At 42.7% G+C, this 21,773-nt stretch overlaps 1 protein-coding gene across 1 annotated transcript in view; it reads right to left on the bottom strand.

Moving 5' to 3' along the window:
* The window catches only part of nudcd3 (NudC domain containing 3), a 48,307-nt gene that overhangs the window by 22,066 nt on the left and 4,468 nt on the right, over window positions 1–21,773 (bottom strand). Inside the window, exons 2-4 of the mRNA XM_043681393.1 lie at window positions 16,558–16,871; window positions 7,458–7,581; window positions 4,530–4,673 (exon numbers count right to left, since the gene is read on the bottom strand). Coding sequence (XP_043537328.1) covers window positions 4,530–4,673; window positions 7,458–7,581; window positions 16,558–16,871 — 582 coding nt within the window. The remainder of the gene's footprint in view (window positions 1–4,529; window positions 4,674–7,457; window positions 7,582–16,557; window positions 16,872–21,773) is intronic.

Genomic DNA, 21,773 nt, shown 5'->3' with positions numbered 1-21,773 from the left:
CAAATTTATCAGACTCCTGATGAAGGGCTTAAGCCCGAAACATCGATTCTCCTGCTCCTCAGGTGCTGCCTCACCTCCTGTGCTTTTCCAACATCACACTCTCAATGTAAGCTCATCAGAGCCAACTCTGCAGACTGGCCAAGTTCAAGAGTAGTTCCTGGTCTTTATCTGGTAGCCAGGAGTAGTTGAGATAAGGATTTACCAAAGGTTTAACATTGTGACCGGTACAGTAATTAGATCACAAATCAGGAGTTTTAGATAATATTCAGTCACATGGCCCCCCATGAAAAAAATTACACTGAAATGCACGTCAGTTCTGATCCTTTTGTCTGTCTCACAACTATCGGACCTGATCAAAACGAATTCACATAGTAACTAATCAAAGTGTCCAAAGCACAAACAACAGAGAGACATTTTGATAGCTTAAACATAGATCCATCAATGGCATCACCATCAATTAAGTAATAAGCTAAAGCAAAGTTGAACAATCAATCAATCTTAAATCTAATGTGAAACAATTCAGACTTTTCTTATTTAACTGTGTCAATTCGAAAAAGGATCATACATGCAAGGACAAACAGATAATGAGATCCATGCAGACCAAGATCTCAACTAGCAAGGGACACACACACTATACCTGTGGGTGGCACAGTGGTTAGCACTGCTGCCTCACAGCGCCACAGACCCGGGTTCAATTCCCGCCTCATGCAACTGTCTGTGTGGAGTTTGCACATTCTCCCAGTGTCTGCGTGGGTTTTCTCCGGGTGCTCCGGCTTCCTCCCACAGTCCAAAAATGTGCAGGTTAGGTGAACTGGCCATGCTAAATTGCCCGAAGTGTTAGGTGAAGGGGTAAAGGTAGGGGAATGAGTCTGGCTAAGTTGCTCTTCGGAGGGTCGATGTGGACTTGTTGGGCTGAAGGGCCTGTTTCCACACTAAGTAATCTAATAAAAAAAAAGTAATCTCATCTGTTGTGGTTCTGTTCGCCGAGCTGGAAGGTTTTGTTGCAAACGTTTCGTCCCCTGGCTAGGCGACATCATCAGTGCTTGGGAGCCTCCTGCGAAGCGCTTCTTTGATGTTCTTCCAGCTCGGCGAACAGATCCACAACAACGAGCACCCGAGCTACAAATCTTCGCACAAACTTTAATCTAATCTTCATTTCAAGTTCTCTTTAAACAGGTCTGCTGACACAGTGGCAAGTTTCTACTTGGGCCTCACTGTATTAAGTAAATAAACTCCAAGCAAATGGTAATACTGAAGCTGCCAAAAATACGTATGCCTTTAAACACAAACTTCAAACGCAATCTTTTAATTGTGTTGATCAGCTAAAGAAGCAAGAAGCTGCATCACTGGATCAATATCACTCAAGCAAGGTGCACTTTTGCAAGTTCTGCAACTGAGTTTTTGTCAATACTTTTGCAAGACAAGAAAGGCTCAAAACATCAAGAAATTCTAGAGGCACTGAAAATTTACTAAATCAAGATGACAAATAAAGAGAATTACACAAAAAGAAACATGCCAAGGTGTTGATATCAACAAACACATCAAGTTAGACCCCATTTACCACCCTCTGAAAAAAGGAACAGGAAGTGACTTCACCACAGGAAATAACATCAACCCAAAGATACCCAAACATATAAATAGAAACCAAGAATTTTCAGCATTGCTTCGCATGAGGTCCACTGTAGATGTTACCTAGTAAGGTAACGAAACGTCTGGAAATTAACATTTTGGATCAGCGAGCAAACCTACATCCAAAACCTCAACAAAACTTCAAGTGATGTTCCCTCGAGCTCTGCATCACCATCTGAGAAAGAAGGCTCTCACTGTCAACCCTATCCTAACCCTCTGATTATCATATATGTCTCAAATAAGTCACCTCTTAACCTTCTTCTCTCTAATGAAAACAGTCTTACGTCCTTCAGCCTTTCCTCCGAAGACCTTCACTCCATGCCAGACAACATCCTAGTAATCTCCGCTAAACCCTTTCCAACACTTCCACAACCTTCCGATAATGCAGGTGACCAGAACTGGACACAATACACCAAGTTCGGCCGCACCAGGGCTTTTGTACAGCTGCAACATGACCTCATGGCTCCAAAACTCAATCCCAAGTTAGGATATTTGTCAAAGGTTCAATTGCAGCCGACTCTCAAGATTAATCAACAACAGCCCATCATGGTCATACTCACCAAAATTTACCTTCAATATCCAACTTGAAGTATCCTCAACTTGACCTGTTCCATAATTACAGCAGATGGACCTAAGGTAGCAGCATCGTGCAACGCAGTCAGGAGGGAGTGGCTCTCAAGTCCTCAACTTTGAAGCCAGGTCCTATGAATTCTCAGGACAAACAGAGAACCAGAAACTCATTGTTCATTACCAATTGATGCTGCCATAAAACTCTTCCATGTTGAATACCACTTGGGAGGAGCAGTGAAGTTGTTAAGGGCAAACAATTGTCCTTTGGATGAGGTACATAATTGCTCATCACTAACAATGGCTCAGGAGCACCATTACTGACAAAGCTGGTCAAGTCCCAAGCTCAATTCTGCCGAGACGGTTTTGTGGTGATAAGAAAATCAACAAAACAGGAAAACCTATTTGACTCTTCTTAGAAATTCTGTCTGTCCTATGTGTAGATTGCTCATCAGGGCCAAAACTGAGATCTACTTCTGCACCATAGCCTGGAGGCCACATTAGTAGATTAGTACTCAAGAGCCCCAAGTTAAAATCCTTAGGGCACAGGCTTGAAAACCATCATGGTACATGATGAAATTTTTATTTTAAAAAAGATTATAATAAAAACCCATCTGCTTCACTAAAGGTCCAAAAGGAAACGAAATCTACCATCCTTACCTGGCTGGTCCAACACATGACTCCAGACCCACAGCACTGTGGATAACTCTTAACTGCCCTCTGGGAGATGAGGGACATGCAATAAATGTTGGCCGAGCCAATAATGTCCACATCCCGTGAATGAATTTAAATACAAGTCAGTCACACCCACATTCTGAGAATGAATTAAAATATTCTGTCGTGTGCTATGAACATTGTGCTCACTGAATGGAGTTGGAACAAACCTTCTGCTCAAAGCTGGGCATCCTTGATACACAGCAGGCCATGAGCAACAGAATTGCATTCAAATACTATCTTAAGGAGACCCAGCACAACCCTCATTCAACAACTACCAGCAAACTGGGGGACAAAGCCACTTCGTCAATCCAGGAGTTCAAGAAATAACATCAGGAGTAGCACCAGGGGGACTTGCAAACATAAAGCTATAAGACAGGACCACATGCATTCTATAAATTAGAAGCAGCGTGCCAAAGTTAAGTAATCCCACAATCAACCAATCAATTCCAAACTTTGCAGTACTAGCAAATCCAGCTGTTTGTGGTGGGCAACAAAACTAGCAGGAAGAGGGTCCAAAACACTACATCCTCAGCAATGGAAAACATCAACAAATCAGTACAAGACACAAGGCAACACTGGTCACAAGCATTGTGAGTCACAAATGTTACTTCATGAATGAACCACTAAGCCGCCTCACAGGGTCTCCAACTTGGAAGGTGCCAGTCTTCAGTCAAAAATATTCACTCCAGGGGTTGGAACACAAAGTGGCTCACATTATTGGAGACAGCCAAGGTTACAGGTGCCGAAAACACCTTCAGGGTGGCAGTGATGGTTTTTCAGCAGTGGAGAAGCGAGTTAAAGGGATGGGCAATGTCAGAAGGCTGGGAGAGGTGTAACTACTGAATAGGTACGATCAGGAAATTGAGGCATTTGAAAATGTGTTGACAGTGGTGGGAACATAGGACCATGGGTGTGGGGGTTGGATAACAAACATCGAGGTAGGTGATCTTCTCTGACACGGTTTCACTCCATGTTGAGTCCTGAGGGCTCTAAGGTACCCGGGCAGAAGATGAGATGTTGTTCCGACAGCTTGCATTGAGCTTCACTGTAGAACTGCAGAAGCCTGAGACAGAAGTCTTGGCATGGGAACAGAGTGATGTGATGAAGTGGCAGGCAGTTGAAAGCTGGAGGTCATTTTTACAGAGTGATGATGTTTGAGGAACATCTCATCTTCCATCGGGGTATCAAACAGATCTTTGTGTTTTCTTAAGTCCGACTGGTGCTCACTACTTGGGCTTTCAACTTCCAAGTACTCATTCGGGCAAGACACTGGGGGATGGCAGGTGTGGAATTCTCCCCACAGACAGTCATGTCAAGAGAAGAGAAAAAGTGAGGTGCAAATTCCTGAATGTAAACCCACCCCTGCTGTTCATGATTTGGTGAGACTGGTGACAGGATTCATGTCACTGGCTCATTACTGCCCATTTTGGAAACCTTGATTACTACATTTCATGGTAGCTTGATAAAACCATAGAGGAGAAATCAAATGGCTATACTGATGAGGTAAAATGATGAGTGGGAGATCATTTGAATAAAACGTTCACACCCGTATGAATCTCTTCAGCCAAACTGCCTATATTTATGTCAAACATTGTATGAAATGTTGGTAGCCTTACCAAGATGCAGTGTCCCGGTTCTAAGCTCCACATAGAGTTTTCTGTATTGATCTTATGTGTCAGCTTTCCATCCACAATGACTCGCTCATTCCCTCCTTCCAAAACAGCAACACGCAGACTGTTGCTCTGTATGTCAACAGAAACCTGTGGGAAACAAAGAACAAAAGAAAATGCAATTACAACCTTTCTCATTTTGTCAGCAGCATCACTCATCCACATCAGTTCTACTTCTAATTACATTTTATGTGAGTCAAGAAGATTTTGATGGTCTTGACATGCTTCACTGCAATTTCAAGTCTGTGTTCAGCTTTCAGAGGTTTGATAATCCTGAGCTTCTGCTAGGTTTTCAACCTATAACTATCTTTCTATGCTGGATCCGAGGGGATGAAACTAAGCTAGCAAACAAAACTGAAGTAATTCCTCCTACGAGTGGAATGGAAAAAGTCAAATTTTAAAAAAATAAACAACAGTCTGCAACACCAAGTAACAGAAAATGCCAAGGATTGCATGTAATTATGCAATATGACTTGGAACACATTGTCTGTTTGGTGAACTGAAACAGATTCAATCAAAACCTTCAAACAGAATTAGATAAACATGTGATCAAGAAAGGAACTGCAGGGATATGGAGAAAAGTGTACAGGTAGGGACCTGAACTGAAATATTTTGTCAAAGAACCAGAATAGACAATGCACCAAATACGTCTTTTGCTGCTTTACAATGCATCTAGCGGTCAGCCTACTGCCCATCCTGCATCAGGAACTAGCATAAAGCTCAACATTTGGAAATATTTTGACAACAGCATTCTGTGCACAACTTTAGGCAGAACAGAACATAACTTCCTGCTGCCACTGTGCACTGCTGGTGGTGGAAATTTAGGTCCAACATCGTTAATGTGTTGTTTATTAAATGAACTACTTGATCCTGCATAGCGTTAAACTTCCTCAGTGCTCTTGCAGCTGCACTCACTCAGCCAAGCGGAGTGATGATCCTTGATGCAAGAGAGGTTTTGGGAACAAAGGGAAAATTACTATCTAAGTAATTCCAAACCATTGACCTGCTGTTGTGCCTGCCCCAATTCAGTTTTTGGACAATGCTCAGAAAGGGGATTCAGTGATGGTAATGCCACTGAATGCATAACTGTACAGGGTGTGAGTGAGACTGCATCTCAAATTCTATCGACAGTCTTATCTCCGGATGTAAAAATGATTGAATTGCCTCCAAATGCCAGTCTAAGAGATCAATTGGGCAGATGGCTGGCACAAAGGATTGACTTTTCAAGAACAGCTAATTAGATGAGGCCTTTATTCATGAGAGTTTAGAAGAATGAGAGTGACTGTCTTTAAACAGATAAGATTTTGAGGAGGCTTGACAGGGCAGATGTTATTATGTTTCTACGAATGGATGAGTCTCAAACGAGGGGACATAATTACAAAATAAGGGGACAACGAATTCCAACTGAGATGCATAGGAACTTTCATTCCCAGAAGGCAGTGAATGCCTAGAATTCTCTCACTCAACGAGTTGTGCAGGCTTGAACACAAGGTATTTGAATAAAAGATTGATTTTGTGAACCATCAAGCATAATAGCTGGAATGAACGAGGATTTGAGGCCTGGGGAGAGTCAGCCATGATCTTGATGAATAGCAGGGCAGGTAATGGGGGGCCGAATGACTGACTCTTAGCCCTCTTCCTTATGTTCTGTGATCTTACAAATTGCATCAATGCACAGACCTGTCTTTTGCTCAAATGCTGGATATGTGATTAATGTTCTCTGACATTGTTCCTTACATTATCTCAAACCGACCCACTCTTTCTAATTTGGGGGGTAATGTTTCAATGATGCCCTGCCAGTACTGATTGAGTTTTTTCTCATGCAGTGTGAGATAAAGGCTTTCTGGGGTGATCATGGGAATTTCTTTTTATTGGGAGACTTGTACAAGCAGGTAGAGTTAAATTGATAAGCATGGTCTTGCTTTCAGCTTAGAAGTATTAGAATTACATCTTTTTATATTCAGATCAAAAATCCACATCTTGGAAAGCTTTTTTGGTTGGAATTGGGAGAGGTCCTGGTTGAAGCTCGAAGCATAAGACAGTTCATCTCAGAGAAGGAGTCAGTCTAGCCAAGTTAGCAAACAGGTTAGCTCAGTGCAAGGATTTTAGTTTTCAAGCATCAGACCAGAACCCTGAAGAGGTGTTTCAAAGCTGAGAATATCTCAGTTCTATGATGCAAATAATCAAAGAAGATGCTATCAATCTCTCAAGACTGGGAACTGACGTCAACAATTAAGTCAAACCTTCCCATGATACAGAAGTGAATTCTCACTGATATTTTAGGACTGTAATCTAATGGGATAAACTTTGTTGAACAGAAACAAAACAAAAACGATCAAGCCAAATTTCAGTCTGGGATCTGACTTGTCCAGTTGTAACATCAGACAGGATTATACTGTCAAGTCTTATTTTTCAGCACCCAGTCTACTTCAGTCTTACTTCTCCATCATAATTTACTGCCTGCACCTCCTGAAGGAACGAACTTGTCCTGAATAGTTTCATTGGTTCTACAAGGATATGTCTACCCACCCAGTAAACTATTCTTGTGTCAGACCAAAGCCTGACTAACACCTTTTTTTTCCCTCTCAGAGCTTGACTCTGATTGCAATTAAACACATGCTTCCCAAAACATACAGTGCTCAGCAATAAAAGCTGTTAGCTGCACTGAACTGCTGCTACAGCACAAGTCAAGAAACAAACCTGGAACTTCACCAGAACAGTTTTGTGGTGTTCTGGTTCAAATCATAACCATTTTAGTCTTCAGCATGACACCCTTTCATTGTTTCAAGAGGGAAGGTGTGAACTCAAATCTGGAACACAAGGCTATCCACTTATGTGAACAAGTTGCGTGCCATGCATTACATATGATTTTACCTGTCTTCCTTTCACAATTTCCTTGGACACTGGCACTTTCACTTCCAGGTCAGTGTAATCCTGGGACCAAGTGTAGTTGTCCCTCACAGCCCCATTGTAACTGTCAGAATTTTCTGCACATTTCCTGCAAATAAACCAAGAAAAAAGTCAGCACAAGCAATGTGCCATTCCTATAACGTCAGACAATAAATTTGCAGACTATGACTTTCCCACCTCTCAGTACCAAAGTCATCAAACTTTCTCCACAGAACACAACTAGAAGAACAACTGAGCCATGGGTACACAACCACATGCGTACCAAGTGCAAAACATTGCCATTTCTTTAAACCTCAATATCCAAAATGGTATGAACCCTCAGATAATTTCATGACACAGATTCATGCCAATCAAATGTTACAACAGCATCACCCAAACATGTTCTATGGATCTCTTCAGCTGTACATAAATCAAACCCAGCTTGAAGAAGCTTCAGAATTGTCCAACTTACAGCAGTTCTCCATTTGTTTAATTTTAGATCTGTGACATAGGACATCCTTGACCAGCTGAGGGATTTTAACAACCAAAGAGGTTTTATCTGGCATCTTAACCAATAACTCACCCAGTTTGGAGGTGGTATTGGTGGTGAAAAACTGGGCAATGGACAGCTTCATTTTCACACAGATGAGCCAAGTCACTATGATATGATGTGATAAATCACTTCTCAATGCGAAAGCGACAAGGTTCATGTTTGTTCATTAATGAAGCAACAAAAATCTTCATTTACATCTTCCTGGTCATAAAGTTTCATAGACACTCAGAAAACATTGCTGTAAATTTCAGGAAAAGGACCACCAACTGTGGGCATTTAGCAGAGTGGGTCCAACAAAAACATTTGCATCATCTTAAATGTATCTCAAGTTTCAATACTGCATGTTAATGTTTTGGCTTTTTATGTCGGTCAGGCATCCAATGTACTAAGTTACCAAATGCACAATTTTTTTCAATGGAGCACGAATCTCATTTCCCTGCACTTGGCCCATATCCTTCGAAACCTTTCCTATTTGTCCAAATGTCTTTCAAATATTGTTAATGTACCCACCTCAACCACTTCTGCTGGCAGTTGATTCCACGTGCATGCTCCCCTGTGTAAAAAAAAAACTTGCCCATCATGTTCCCTTTTATTCATTCCCCTCTCACATTAACCTGATGTCCTCCAGTCCGCAATCTTGGGGGGAAAAAGAAAAAGAGTGCATTCACCCTATCCATGACTCTCATGATCTTATAAACCTCTAAGATCCCCCCTCAGTCTCCTACACGCTAAAGAAAAACGTCCCAGCTTGTCCAACCTCTCCTGTGAGCTCAGACCCTTGAGACCTGACAACATCCTTGCAAATTTCTTCTGAACCTTTCCTGTAGCAAGGTGACTAAAACTGAACACCATACTCCAAATGCGGCCTCACCAATGTCCTGTACAACTGCAACATAACTTCCCAACTTCTATTCGCAATGCCCTGACTGATAAAGGCAAGTGTGCCAAATGCCTTCTTCGCTGCCCTGTCTACCTGTGACTCCACTTTCAGAGAACTGTGAACCTGAACTCCAAGGTCCCTCTGTTCCACGACACTCCTTAAGGCCCTAGCATTCACCATGAAACTCCTGGCTTGACTTGACTTTCCAAAATGCAAGACCTCACACTTAGCTGTATCAAATTCCATTTGCCATTTCTCAGCCCACTTCCCCAGCTGATCAAGGTCCTGCTGCAATTCCTGATCACCTTCTTCACTGTCCACGATACCACCTATTTTCATGTCATCATCAAACTTATTAATCATTGATAGAGGTAACAAACAGCAATGGGCCCAGCACCGACCCGAGGTACTCCTCCAGTCACAGGTGTCCAGTACAATAAGCATCCTTCCACGATTCCCCTCTGCATCCGACCATCAAGCCAATTGTGTATCCAATTTGCCAGCTCACCTTGGATCCCATGCGACTAACCTTCCAGAGCAGCCTAGCGTGTGGAATCTTATCAAAGGTTTTAGTAAAATCCACATAGACTATGTCTACCACCCTGCCCTCATCAACCTTCCTGGTCACTTCATCAAAGAACTCTAACAAATTTGTGAGGCATGATCTCCCACTCACAAAGCAATGCTGACTGCTCCTAATCAAGCCCTGTATTTCCAAATGCATGTATATCTTATTCCTCAGAACCTTCCCAATTAAGTTACCCACCATTGATGTTAAGCTTACTGGGCTATCATTCCCAGGTTTGTCTTTGCAGCCCTTCTCGAATAATGGCACAACATTAGCTACCCTCCAGTATTCTGGGACCTCACCAGGGGCTAACCATGATTGTAAAGTATTAGCAAAAGCCCTGCGATGTCTGCTCTAGTCTCAAGCAGTGTTCTTGGAAATATCTGGTTAGGGCTAGGAGATTTATCCACCTTTATATGTTCTAACACATCCAACACCACCTCGACTGTGATATGGACAGTCCCCGAAACATCACCACTAATTTTCCCAAGTCTTCATGTCTTTCTCCATGGTAAACACAGACAAGAAATATTCATTGAGAACCTCACCCATTTCCTGCAGTTCTACATATGCATATTCACTTTGGTCCTTGAGCGTTCTCTTCTCTCTCCAGTTATTCTTTTTCCTTTAACAAAGAACTTCTTTGGATTCACCTTAATCTTCTCAACCAAGACTATCTTGTGCCCCCTTTGTGCCCTCCTGATTTCCTTCTTCAGTAAACTCCAGTATTCCTTCAATATATCCAGGGATTCCCTTGATCCCGGCTGCCTGTACCTGAGCCACACTTCCTTCTTTTTTCTGGTCAAAGCCTCAATATCCCTTGACATCCAGGGTTCCCTATTCCTGCCAACCTTGCCCTTCACCCTCACAGGAACATACAGACCTTGAACTCTAGCTATCTCACTTTTAAAGGCCTCCCACGTGCCCGAGGTCCCTTTACCTGCAAATAAACCACTCCAATCAACCCCTGAAAAGCTCCTCTAATTCCATCAAAATCTGTCTTGTCCCAACTTAGAACTTGAATCTGCGGACCAGTGTTGTCCCTCTCCGTAACTATTTTAAAATTAATAGAACTATGGGTCACTGGTCCCAAAGTTCTCCCCCACTGTCACCTCAGTCACCTGTTCTGCACTGCTTCCTGAGCCGGACCCTCTATATTATTATTACGATTCCCTAGTGTGCAAACAGGCCCTTCGGCCCAACCAATCCACACCAACCCTCCGAAGAGTAACCCACCCAGACCTATTCCCTCTGACTAATGCACCTAACACGACGGGCAATTTAGCATGGCCGATTCACCTGATCCACACATCTTTGGATTGTGGGAGGAAACAGGAGCACCCTGAGGAAACCCACGCGAACACCGGGAGAACGTGCAAACTCCACACAGACAGTCACCCGAGGCAGGAATCAAACCTGGGACCTTGGGGCTGTGAGGCAGCAGTGCTAACCACAGCCACCGTGCCGCCCCTATACTGCTCAAGGAAAGTTTACTGAACGCACTTAACAAATTCCACCGCATCTAAGTTCTTAACGCTATGGCAGTCCCAGTCCATTTTGGGAAAATTTAAATCCCCGATTATGACACCCTATTATTCATCCAAGTCTCCACAATCTCTCTGCGTATTTGTTTCTAATACCCACTGACTACTTGGGTACAACCCCAATAACATCAGCATCCCCTTCTAATTTCTTAGTTCCACCCACAAAGCTTCACTTGGTGATCCTTCAGTTATTTCATCTCTGACTACTGCTGCGACACTCACCTGAATGAAAAATGCAACTCCCCCTCCCCTCCTTCCACCACCTCTATCCCATCTAAAGCACCTGTACCCTGGCACATTAAGCTGCCAGTCCTGTCCCTCCTTTAGCCATGTTCCTATAATGGCTTTAATATCCCAGTCCCACGTACCTACCCAGGCCTTGAGTTCATCGGCCTTATCTGTCAGCCCTCTTAGATTGAAATAGATGCAACTTAATCCAACAGGCATTCCTTGCTCGATGTCACTTTCCAGCCTGACCTGCCTCTTCACTTTACTATTTCTGAGCATTGTATTTCCTTCCAGCCGCACATTTGCCTCCCTGCAATTGAGGATTCCACCTCTCTGCCAATCTAGTTTAAACCCTTCCTTGAAGCACGAGCAAACCTGACCACCAAGATATTGGTCCCCCTCCAGTTCAAGTGCAACTCGTCCCTGTTGAACAGGTCACTTCTGCCCCAGAAAAGATCCCAATGAGCTAAAAATCTGAATCCCTGTGCCCTGCACCAATTCTTTAGCCACGCATTCACCTGCCATGTCCTCCTGTTCTTACCCTCACTAGCACGTGGCACTGGAAGAAATCTGGAGATTACTACCAACAAGGTCCTGCTTTTTAACTTTTTTCCTAGCTCTGTGTAATCACGCAAGAGGACTTCATCTTTTCATTGAATCATCTCCACTTACCCACCTGCGCACCATAACCATAATTTGCTCATCAAAAATCTATCCATTTTTGCCTTAAAAACACTCAATGAGGGAGCCTCAACTGCTTCATGAGTCAGGGAATTCCACCAATTCACAACCCTTTAGATTGCACTCAAAATATCTACTTAGAAAGCCCAAAATCCAGTATGCTTTACTAACCATGCTCTCAATATATCCTGTCACCTGCAAAAATCTGTACATATGCACATACAACATCCATCTGCTCCTGTACACTATTTAGAACGATGGGATTGTCTCCTGTCCCTTTTAACAAAAAGCAGCTTGTCAAGGGTGGCACAGTGGCACAGTAGTTAGCACTGCTGCCTCACAGCGCCAGGGACCCAGGTTCAATTCCTGCCTCAGGCAACTGTCTGTGTGGAGTTTGCATGTTCTCCCCGTATTTGCGTGGGTTTCCTCGGGGTGCTCCGGTTTCCTCCCACAGTCCAAAGATGTGTAGGTCAGGTGAATTATCAATGCTAAATTGCCCGTAGTGTTAGGTGAAGGGGTAAATTTAGGGGAATAAGTCTGGGTGGGTTGCTCTTCGGAGGGTCGGTGTGGACTTGTTGAGCCGAAGGGCTTGTTTCCACACTGTAAGTAATCTAATCAAACACCATGGCAAAGTTTACCGGTGTCTGCTGATTCTGCTAGTCTATGCCCTATGGCAGACAATTAGTGCCGTCCTTACCATTTCAGATGCTTGCGTGGGGTATCATTGCCAAATCTTGAAATTATACTTTGTATTCCAATATCCATGTCATTTATAGCAAGAGAAACAGTAGCCATAGCACTTCATGCAAGAATGTGTATAGGGTTATAAGCAGGCAGGGAAAGAGTTAAGATTCTGAATTTTGTGAAACATGAGGTTCAGCTGAGCATGACTCAGATCAGATAAGATCTTGCAGTTAACATTGGGGTGCCGGAGGCAAGGGGAATGGGATAATGTGGAAAAGCATTCATTATGGAGAGCCATTTAACAATATTGGAAGCATTCAGTATGTAAGGTCAGTTTAACAAGGTGAAAAATATTCATTATGCGAAGCCAGTTAAGGTTAAGAAAATTCATTGTGTAACAGCAGATGGCTTCAGCTTTAACTGTTGATGCTTGCTGATTGTTATAGTCACCCAATCAATACAGATGTTGCCTTATCTGGATGCTCCTCCCTGTAAAATTACTATATAATTCTTTAAGAAACTGCTATTCCAGAAAGGACCGTGAACTCATGCCCCTATACACATACTCTGGGCCCCTGTCCCTCCAGGGCCCAGAGTAAAGTCAAAGGAGGTAAAACCAAACTATGTCTCTGATTGTTTTGCTTCAACTGAGGGGGGAAAGCAGGATGATACATGAGCAACACTGTTTACCATACTCCATTGCATATATTCATTAAGTTTTCGTTCTCATTCCTCCAGTCAGAAAGCCCATGATCACAGATTCTTTTTCTCCCCAAGTGCTGTTAGCTTCTTTATCCATCTTCAAAGACATGTGTGTGAATCACTGAGTTTGTTTAGTCTCACATGAAATGATTCATTCTGATAGCAACAATGAGGAGAGGCAACATAAAGCTATCGGGTAAAATTCGCAAGGGTTGAATGAGCAGAGGCACCTACAAGTTCTAAGCACCTGTTCTACAGAAGATGGCATCTTCAAGAAATGGTCAGACTGAAAATCATACGACAGAATTAGGCCATTCAGTCCTTCAAGTTTAGTTCGCCATCTGATCATGACTTAGATGTTTCTCAAATTCATTCTCTGGCCTTCTCCCGAAACAGTCAATACTCTTACTAATCAAGAACCTGCCCATTTATCTTAAATACACTCACTGACTTGGCCTCCATAGCCCTCTGCAGCAGCAAGTTTCACAGATTCACATCCCTCTGGTTGAAGATAGTTCTCCTCATGTCAGTTCTAAAGGATCGCCAATTCACTCTGAGGCTATACCCTTGGGTCCTAGTCTCTCCGATAAGTGGAAACATCTTCGCCATGCCAACTCAATCAAGGTCTCTCAGTGTTACTAAAGTTTCAAACAGTTCCTCCCTCATCCTTCTAAACTCCACTGAGGACAGCCCCAGAGTCCTCAACTGCTCGTCATATCGTAAGCCCTTCATCTCCAGTGTCGTTCTTCTCCATCTCCTCTGGCATCCCTCCAATGCCAGCACATTCTTCCTGAGATAAAAGGCCCCAAAACTGTGCACAATATTCCAAACACAGTCTGACCACAGCCTCAGTAGTACCTTTCTGTGAGTGCATTCTAGTCCTCTTGAAATGAATGCGAACCTTGCAATTGCCTTCTTTACTGCCAACTGATCCTGCACGCTAACCTGAAGAGAATTCTGAACTTTCTGAAGCCTTTCCCGGTTTAGAAAATAATTTACATCTCTATTCTTACCCAAGTGCAAAATCTCACACCTCCCCACATTGTATTCCATCTTGCACCTCTTTGCCCACTCTCCTCACCAATCCAAGCCATTTTGCAACCTTTCAGCTTCTTCAACACTCCCTGCCCCTCCATCTATCTTTGTATCATCTGCAAATTTAGCTACAATATTCCTTCGTCCAGATCGTTAGTGTACAAAATGAACATTTGTGCTCCCAACCTGGACCCCTACAGAATTCTACTTTCACCAACTGCCATCTTGGAATTTCCAATGGTCCAATACACATTCCTACCTTTCTTTTGGATACTTAAAAAGAACGCTTGTGATCTGGTTTGATACCACGAGTTAGCTCACTCTCATCTTTCACCTTCTGCCTCCAACTGCTGTTTTTTGTTGTTCTTCACTGATTTTTAAAAACTTGCCAATCCTCTGGCTTCCTGCTGATGTTCACCACATTGGACGTTTCTTTCTTTTGCTTTTATGTTGCCCTTGACTTCCCTTGTGAGCCACGTTGCCTCATTTCCACCCCCCCTCCTCTGTACCCTCAGGGTTCCTTCACCTTAAGCTCCCCAGTCAAGCCTGCTTCATTACTCATCACCAAATCCAGAACTCTGTTCCCTAGTTGGCTCGAACACAGGCTGTTCCAAAACAAACCCCATAGACACACCACAAACTCCTTATCTTGAGATCCATCACCAACCTGACTCTCCCAGTCCACCTGCATATTGAAGTCCCCCATGTTTATTGTAATAATGCCTTTCTTACATGCCTTTCTATCTGCTTTATTTTCTTCCTCACATCCTGATGACTCTTTGGAGGCCTGTACTCAACTCCCATCAGGGTCTTTTCTCCTCAACTCGACTTACACAGATTCGACAGCTTCCAATGCTATATCACGTCTTGCTGTTAATTTCATTTCAATCCTTACTGACAAGGCAACACTGCCCCCTCAACCCATCTGTCTGGCCTTTCCAGAGGATGTGTATCCTTGGATATTTATTTACCAGTCCTGACTATCCTGCAGCTGTATCCATGTGATGCCCACAAAATCATACCTGCCAATTTCAAACTGCACTGCAAGGTTATTTACCTTGTTTCATACACTATGTGCATTTAAGTACAGAATCCTCAGTCCTGCATTGAGTGCCCTCCTTCTCTGAGGTGTCTCCTCACCTATTGTACCTGTAATTAGATTTGTGACCCTTTGCATAAAATAAAGTACAGTAAAGTGAAGTCAAGATTTATCAATAGAGCCTGGAATTCAAAAACATGGACAGGACATAAAAATCTACATAACACTATTGAGAGTGGTGTGTCCAGTTCTGGGCACCAAACAAACAGTCAGTAGGTAAAGGCAACACAGAAGATGCAGAAAATAATTCACAAAAATTAGTCCAGGGATGAGGAAGACACATGAAATCCTTTGGATGGAGATGATGGGTTAGGTCTCTTTGGAGAAGTGAAAAGTGAAAAAGGGTGGGAGGTGCTCAAAACCACAGAGGGGTTGAGACAGAATCGAAAGACAGAAACTGCTGTGATTTGCAGGAAGATTTTAGAGGATGCTGGATTAAGGTAATGGGCAAAACGAGAAAGGGCAACAGAAGCCAAATGTCAAAGGATCTGGAATGCACTGCCTGCGTATGTAGTGGAAGCAGATTAAATAAAAGCTTTCAAAAAAAAAAATAAAAAAATCAGCCAATTATCCAGAGAAAAAGAAATTTCAGGGGGACAAGGTAAACCCAGACAGGTGGGTTTCACAGAGTTGCTTTGGCAGAGAGCCAGTACAGACATAATTAGCCAAATAGCTGCTTTCTGTGGTGCTGGAACCACTTATACAATTTGGTGATTCTCTGCTCACTTTTTAAAATCTTACTGTTTACTTTACATTGTTACTTCCCATTGTGCTTTCTAAGACGCATCCACTTGTCTCATTTTAAAACTCTGTTCACCAGTCATTCAAGCTGGGACACAGCTAAAGCCAAGTACAAACACTAGATGGGGAGCAGTCAGACAGTGAATCAAACCCCGTGACAAGTAATATCTGCAATGCAGTAGAGAATCTGTCACATTTACTTCACACAGTCAGGTGACATTTGAGTGAAACAAGAAAGAAGCAAAGACACTAACCCATTTCAGGTCTCCGGCAAAAGGCTATTGCAACTACCAATATCCTCAGAGCCACCTCAAAGAAACGATACAGATTCTTATTTGCATTTTATCTTAGAATAAATGTGCACACATACTTCAATGGGTCAGACTGCTCCTTTTTCACAACTGGGGCTGCAGCAGCGCCCTCGAGTGGTGGATCAATCACTTGCTGAAAATCTGCAGGCATCTTTTGATCATCATTCTGCGTTGGCTTGCTGTTCTGTTCATCTGACTCTCTTGCTTCTGCTTCTGGTTGTTCCTCTGCTGTTGACTCAACCTCCACCTCCTGGCCAGGAAGTGGAACGCATGGTTTGTCCTCTTCCACGTTCTTGCTCTTGAGTTTCTTCTCCAGTTCTTTCAACCGTCTCTCATTATCTTGAAGAGAATAATGTTCAAACTTTTTGAAAGCCTTGAAAACAAGATAATGCCCTTATGAAAATACTGACTGCATCTGTCTCACTTGTAAACAAGATTATAACCACAAGACCTTGGGTTAAATATCTATTAAAGGACAGGGTGTGAAAATGAGTAAATGTAATTAAAAACAGATCAGTCACAGTCCCACTAAATGGCAAAGCAGGCGAGAAGAGATCAACATCCGACACCTGTTGCTATACTCAAGAACTAATATGTACCGAAGAGGTTTATCAAATCATGAGGGGTACAGATAAGTTGAATGACAAACGTCTTTTTCCCTGAAAGGAGAGTTCAAAACTAAAGGGCATAATTTTAAGGTGACAGAACAAAGATTTAGAAGGGAGCTGAGGGGCAACTTTCTCTCACAGAGAGAGGTTCGTACATGACTTGAAGTGACAGAAGAAGCGGTAGATGCAGGTACAGTTGCAACATTCAAAAGACATTTGGACAGGTCGATGAATAAGAAATGCTTAGAAGGAAATGGGTCAAATTCAAGCAAATGACTAGTTTAGCTTGGGAAACTTGATCTGCATGGATGAGTTGGAGTGAAGGGTTTGTTTCCATGCTGTATGACTATACGACTCTCAACGCTTGAAGAACTCTTGGTTGCAGCTTGGTTAAGTAAGTATTTAGCCAGAATACTGCCAATTCCTTTGACGAAGGTATGACCAAAAGTGAGGCATTTCAAGTCTTTATTCAATTAAAACATAATCCAGAAGGAACGTAAGAATTCAAAATTCAGATCCTTCATTATATGCTACTGAATAACTCGGAATCAGCTGAACTTTGTTTTTGTGGAGCACCTTGATCAAAACATCAACAGAATCATACACTCATGACAAATGCAAAATACTAAGGAAACATAAAATCTGTAGTAACATTAGAAAACTGTGGAAATACTCGCACAGCGCTGACAACATCTATGGAGAGGGAAACAGTTGACATTTCAAGTGGATGATACTTTACAAGCGTTGTGCTGGTCAGCATGTCTATCAATTCTTTTTGGTTTTTCTTATTATGAGATAATGGGGCAGATGACTGAAGGCTTGGTCAAAAAAGGACACTTTGAGGAGGGTCATGAAAGAGTTGAAGTGAAGTGAAGTGAAGAGAGAGAGATTTTTGGAGGGGTGGGAGCGGTGTCAAAAACTGTTCAGCTCGATCACCGACGAGAGCGATTAAAATCTCGAAGTGCAAAAAGGCCACAACTGGGAGCAGTACAAAGTTCTTCAAGGATTTCGGGGTGGAAGAAGAAACAGAAATGGGGATGGCAGGAAAGGAAGGGTAATTTGAAAACAAGTATGGATATTTTGAAATTCAGATGCTCCCAGACCAGGGATTTATGGAGTCACACATAAGTGCAACAGAGGCTTGTGAGTGTCTATGTGTCTTATACTACCTTTTGACTGGGCCAAACTGGTATGGAGGATCCAAATTTATGTTTACAAAAACTGCTGATTCTTCTTGGAATCTTCCGTTCAGGGGTCGAACAGGAAGCCAAGAGTGTGAATTGAAGCACAGTACTGTTAGGGAAAACGGAAACAAGAATATAAGATCTAAAATAGCGATGTTGCCACAGAGAAAGTAAAATTTTCATCCAGTATTTATACAAAAATATAAAATTCAACATCTGGTGATTTCAAAATGAAACAAAATAAATTCAAGTGCTTTTTTTTCTTCTGAAGGATCATTTTTTTGACAAGCAAATCCCAGCAAATTGAGCACATTTACACTATTAAGGCAACAAAAGTGGCTTTAGATTCACAGGAAAATTTTCCAACAGCAAATTATCGATTGCTTAAAATTAACAGTGGAACCATCAATGACGGTGGATTCATTCTATTTCTGTAACATTCAAGGTAAAAAGCTGATCAGATTGCACAATTCACTTTGTGTATATGACAGCACACCCTAGTCAAGAATCACAAGCTCAGTCCAACGTTCTCAATTCAAAGGCAGGAAATGGAGTGTCAGAGAGCTTCAAGTTTCTCTCTTTAAATACCAGACTTTTTTCCAACAGTTCAACAGAAACCAAATGCCCTCCCTCTAGAAAAGGCTACAGAAACCTGACGTTGCAACAGCAGTAAAACATAGAGACATACAGCACGGAAACAGAGCCTTCAGTCCAACTTGTCCATGCTGACCACATATCCTGAATTAATCTTGTCCTACCTGCCAGCACTTGGCCCATATTCCCCCAAACCCTTCCTATTTCTATCCCCATTCAGGTACCTTTTAAGTGTTGTAATTGTACCAGCATCCATCACTTCCTCTGCAGCTTATTCCATCCACACACCAGCCTCTGTGAGAAAAAGTTGCCCCTTGAGTCCCTTTTAAATATTTTCCCTCTCATCTCAAACCTATGCCCTTTAGTTTTGAACTTTCCTCTCTTTGGAAAAAGACCTTGGCTATTCACCCTATGAGTTTCTCAACCTCTGTAAGATCACTCCTCAGCCCCCCAACATTCCAAGGAAAATAACTCGAGCCTGTTAAAAATCTTTTCTGAACCCTTTCATGTTTCACATCCTTCCTACAGCAGGGAGAGCAGATATGAACACAGTATCCCAAAAGTGGCCTAACCAATGCCCAAGACAGCCGCAACATGACCTCCCAACTCATATACTCAATGCTCTGACCTGAAGAGGCAACCTTACCAAACACCACCTTCACTGTCCCGAGACTCTACTTTCAAGGAACTATGAACCTGCATCCCAAGGTCTCTTTGTTCAGCAACACTCCCCAGGACCTTACCATTAAGAGTTTAAGTCCTGCTCTGATTTGCCTTTCCAAAATGCAGCACCTCACATTAATCTGAATTAAACTCCACCTGCCATTCCTCAGCCCATCTGACCAAGATTCAATTGAAATCGGAGGTAGCGTTCTTCGCTGTTCACCACACTTCCAATTTTGGTGTCACCTACAAGCATACTAACCATATGCTCATATCCAAGTAATTTACATAAATGACAAAAAGCAACAAATCCAGCACCGATCTTTGTGGCACACCACTGGTCACAAGCCCCCAGTCTGAAAAGCAACCCTTAATCATCACTCTGTCATCTCCCTTCGAGCCAGTTCTGCATTAAAATGGTTAGTTCTCCGTGTATTCCAGATGACCTAACCTTCCTAACAAGTCTACCTTGAGGAACCTTGTTAATGCCTTATTGAAGTCCACATAGATCACGTCCACTGCTCTGCCCTCATCAATCTTCTTCGACACTTCTTCAAAAACTCAATCATGTTTGTGAGACATGATTTCCCATGCACAAAGCCATGTTGACTATCCCTAGTCAGTCCTTACCTTTCCAATTCCTCGTAAATCCTGTCCCTCAGGATTCCTTCCAACAACTTACCCATCACCACTGTCAGGCTCACTGGTCTATAGTTCCCTAGCTTTTCCTTACCGTCTTTCTTAAATAGTGGCATCACATTAGCCAACTTGCAGTCTTCCAGCCCCTCATCCGTGGCTATTGATGATACAAATATCTCAGCAAAAGGCACAGCCATCACTTTCCCAGCTTCCCACAGAGTTCCAGGTTACACCTGATCAGGTCCCAAGAATTTATCCATCTTGATGCGTTTTAAGACATCCAGCGCCACCTCCTCCGCTGTAACGTGGGCATTTTTCAAGATGCCACTATTTATTTCCCCAAGTTCTCCATCAATACAGTAAACACTGATACAAAATACTCATTTAATATCTCCCCCATCTCCTGGTTCCACAAATAGACAGCCTTGCTGATCTTTAAAGAGTCTTATTCTCTCTCTTATTAGTCTTTTGTCCTTAATGTATTTGTACAATCCTTCTGAATTCACAGACACACTATTTGCCCTCCTCACTTCTCTCTTAAGCATACTGCTACTGCCTTTATACTCTCACTGAGCCCCTTGAGCAGACTCCAGATGAGAGAGGGATACAGCACCAACGAAGTCATTGACTCATGGAGAAACAGGTGAGAGTCGAGAGGGCCTAAAAGTCAGGAAAGTAATTGTTCCAAGTAGCCAACAAAGAGACAGGCATAACTGGGGCTTATGACCATACCTTAGATCTGAACAAGGTGAGAGAAATTTAAGTAGACAGTGCTCGAAGTGAGGACAAACTCAGTGAGGTGGAGGAGGGTGGTGTTGGATGACAGGGCGGGCTCACCCTTGCTTTCTAGCAAGAAGCAGACAACCCGAAGCCTATCTAATGGGGGATGAACATGTCGAGAGATTGCACATCCGATTTGAAGAAGAGGCAGCAGCTGATGCCCACAAATTAGAAATTCTGAAACTGACATAAAGCATCAGAATACAGGCGTAAGTGAGAAAGGACTGGACAAGGGGGGGAAAAAAGTGAGTCTAAGTAGGAAGGCACACATTCCATGGGGCAGGAGCCAGCAGAAACAATGGTGTGCCTGGTGTTCAGAAGTTGAAAGAATGTATGGTAACTTTAAAACAGAGATGGCCTTTTCTGAGCTGAGAGATTGTGACAATACATGTGTCTGTGACTAGCTTGTAGGCGCAGAGAGCACGGAGAACTGATATGTAACAATCAGCTTTTGGGGTTACCTTTTGATGTTAAGGCAACCGGATTTGAATTTAAGCATTTAAATTATGCCCAGGATACCAAAACCCATGTGAATTTGAAGTTTGAATGTATTGACCACATCAGACCAATGGAAAGGGATATAAAAAGACATTTTGAAAATTAGTCAGAGCTAACTGCCCATCAAACATGACAGCACATCATCTGAAAGTGCTCTCAAACAAATCTCTCACAAAGCACCATCTATTTAAGGAGTACCAAGACAATTTATAGCTAAAATTATTCACAGGAAAAACAATCATAGAAGACGGTAGAATTGGCAGGAAGGAAACAGGGTCGATACAATAGTGAGGGGGGATGGGGGGAGGG

Source organism: Chiloscyllium plagiosum, chromosome 42, assembly GCF_004010195.1.
Source record: "Chiloscyllium plagiosum isolate BGI_BamShark_2017 chromosome 42, ASM401019v2, whole genome shotgun sequence".
Lineage (NCBI taxonomy): Eukaryota > Metazoa > Chordata > Chondrichthyes > Orectolobiformes > Hemiscylliidae > Chiloscyllium > Chiloscyllium plagiosum.
The sequence above is the reverse complement of the archived record's forward strand: the minus strand, read 5'-3'. Positions and strand labels throughout refer to the sequence as shown.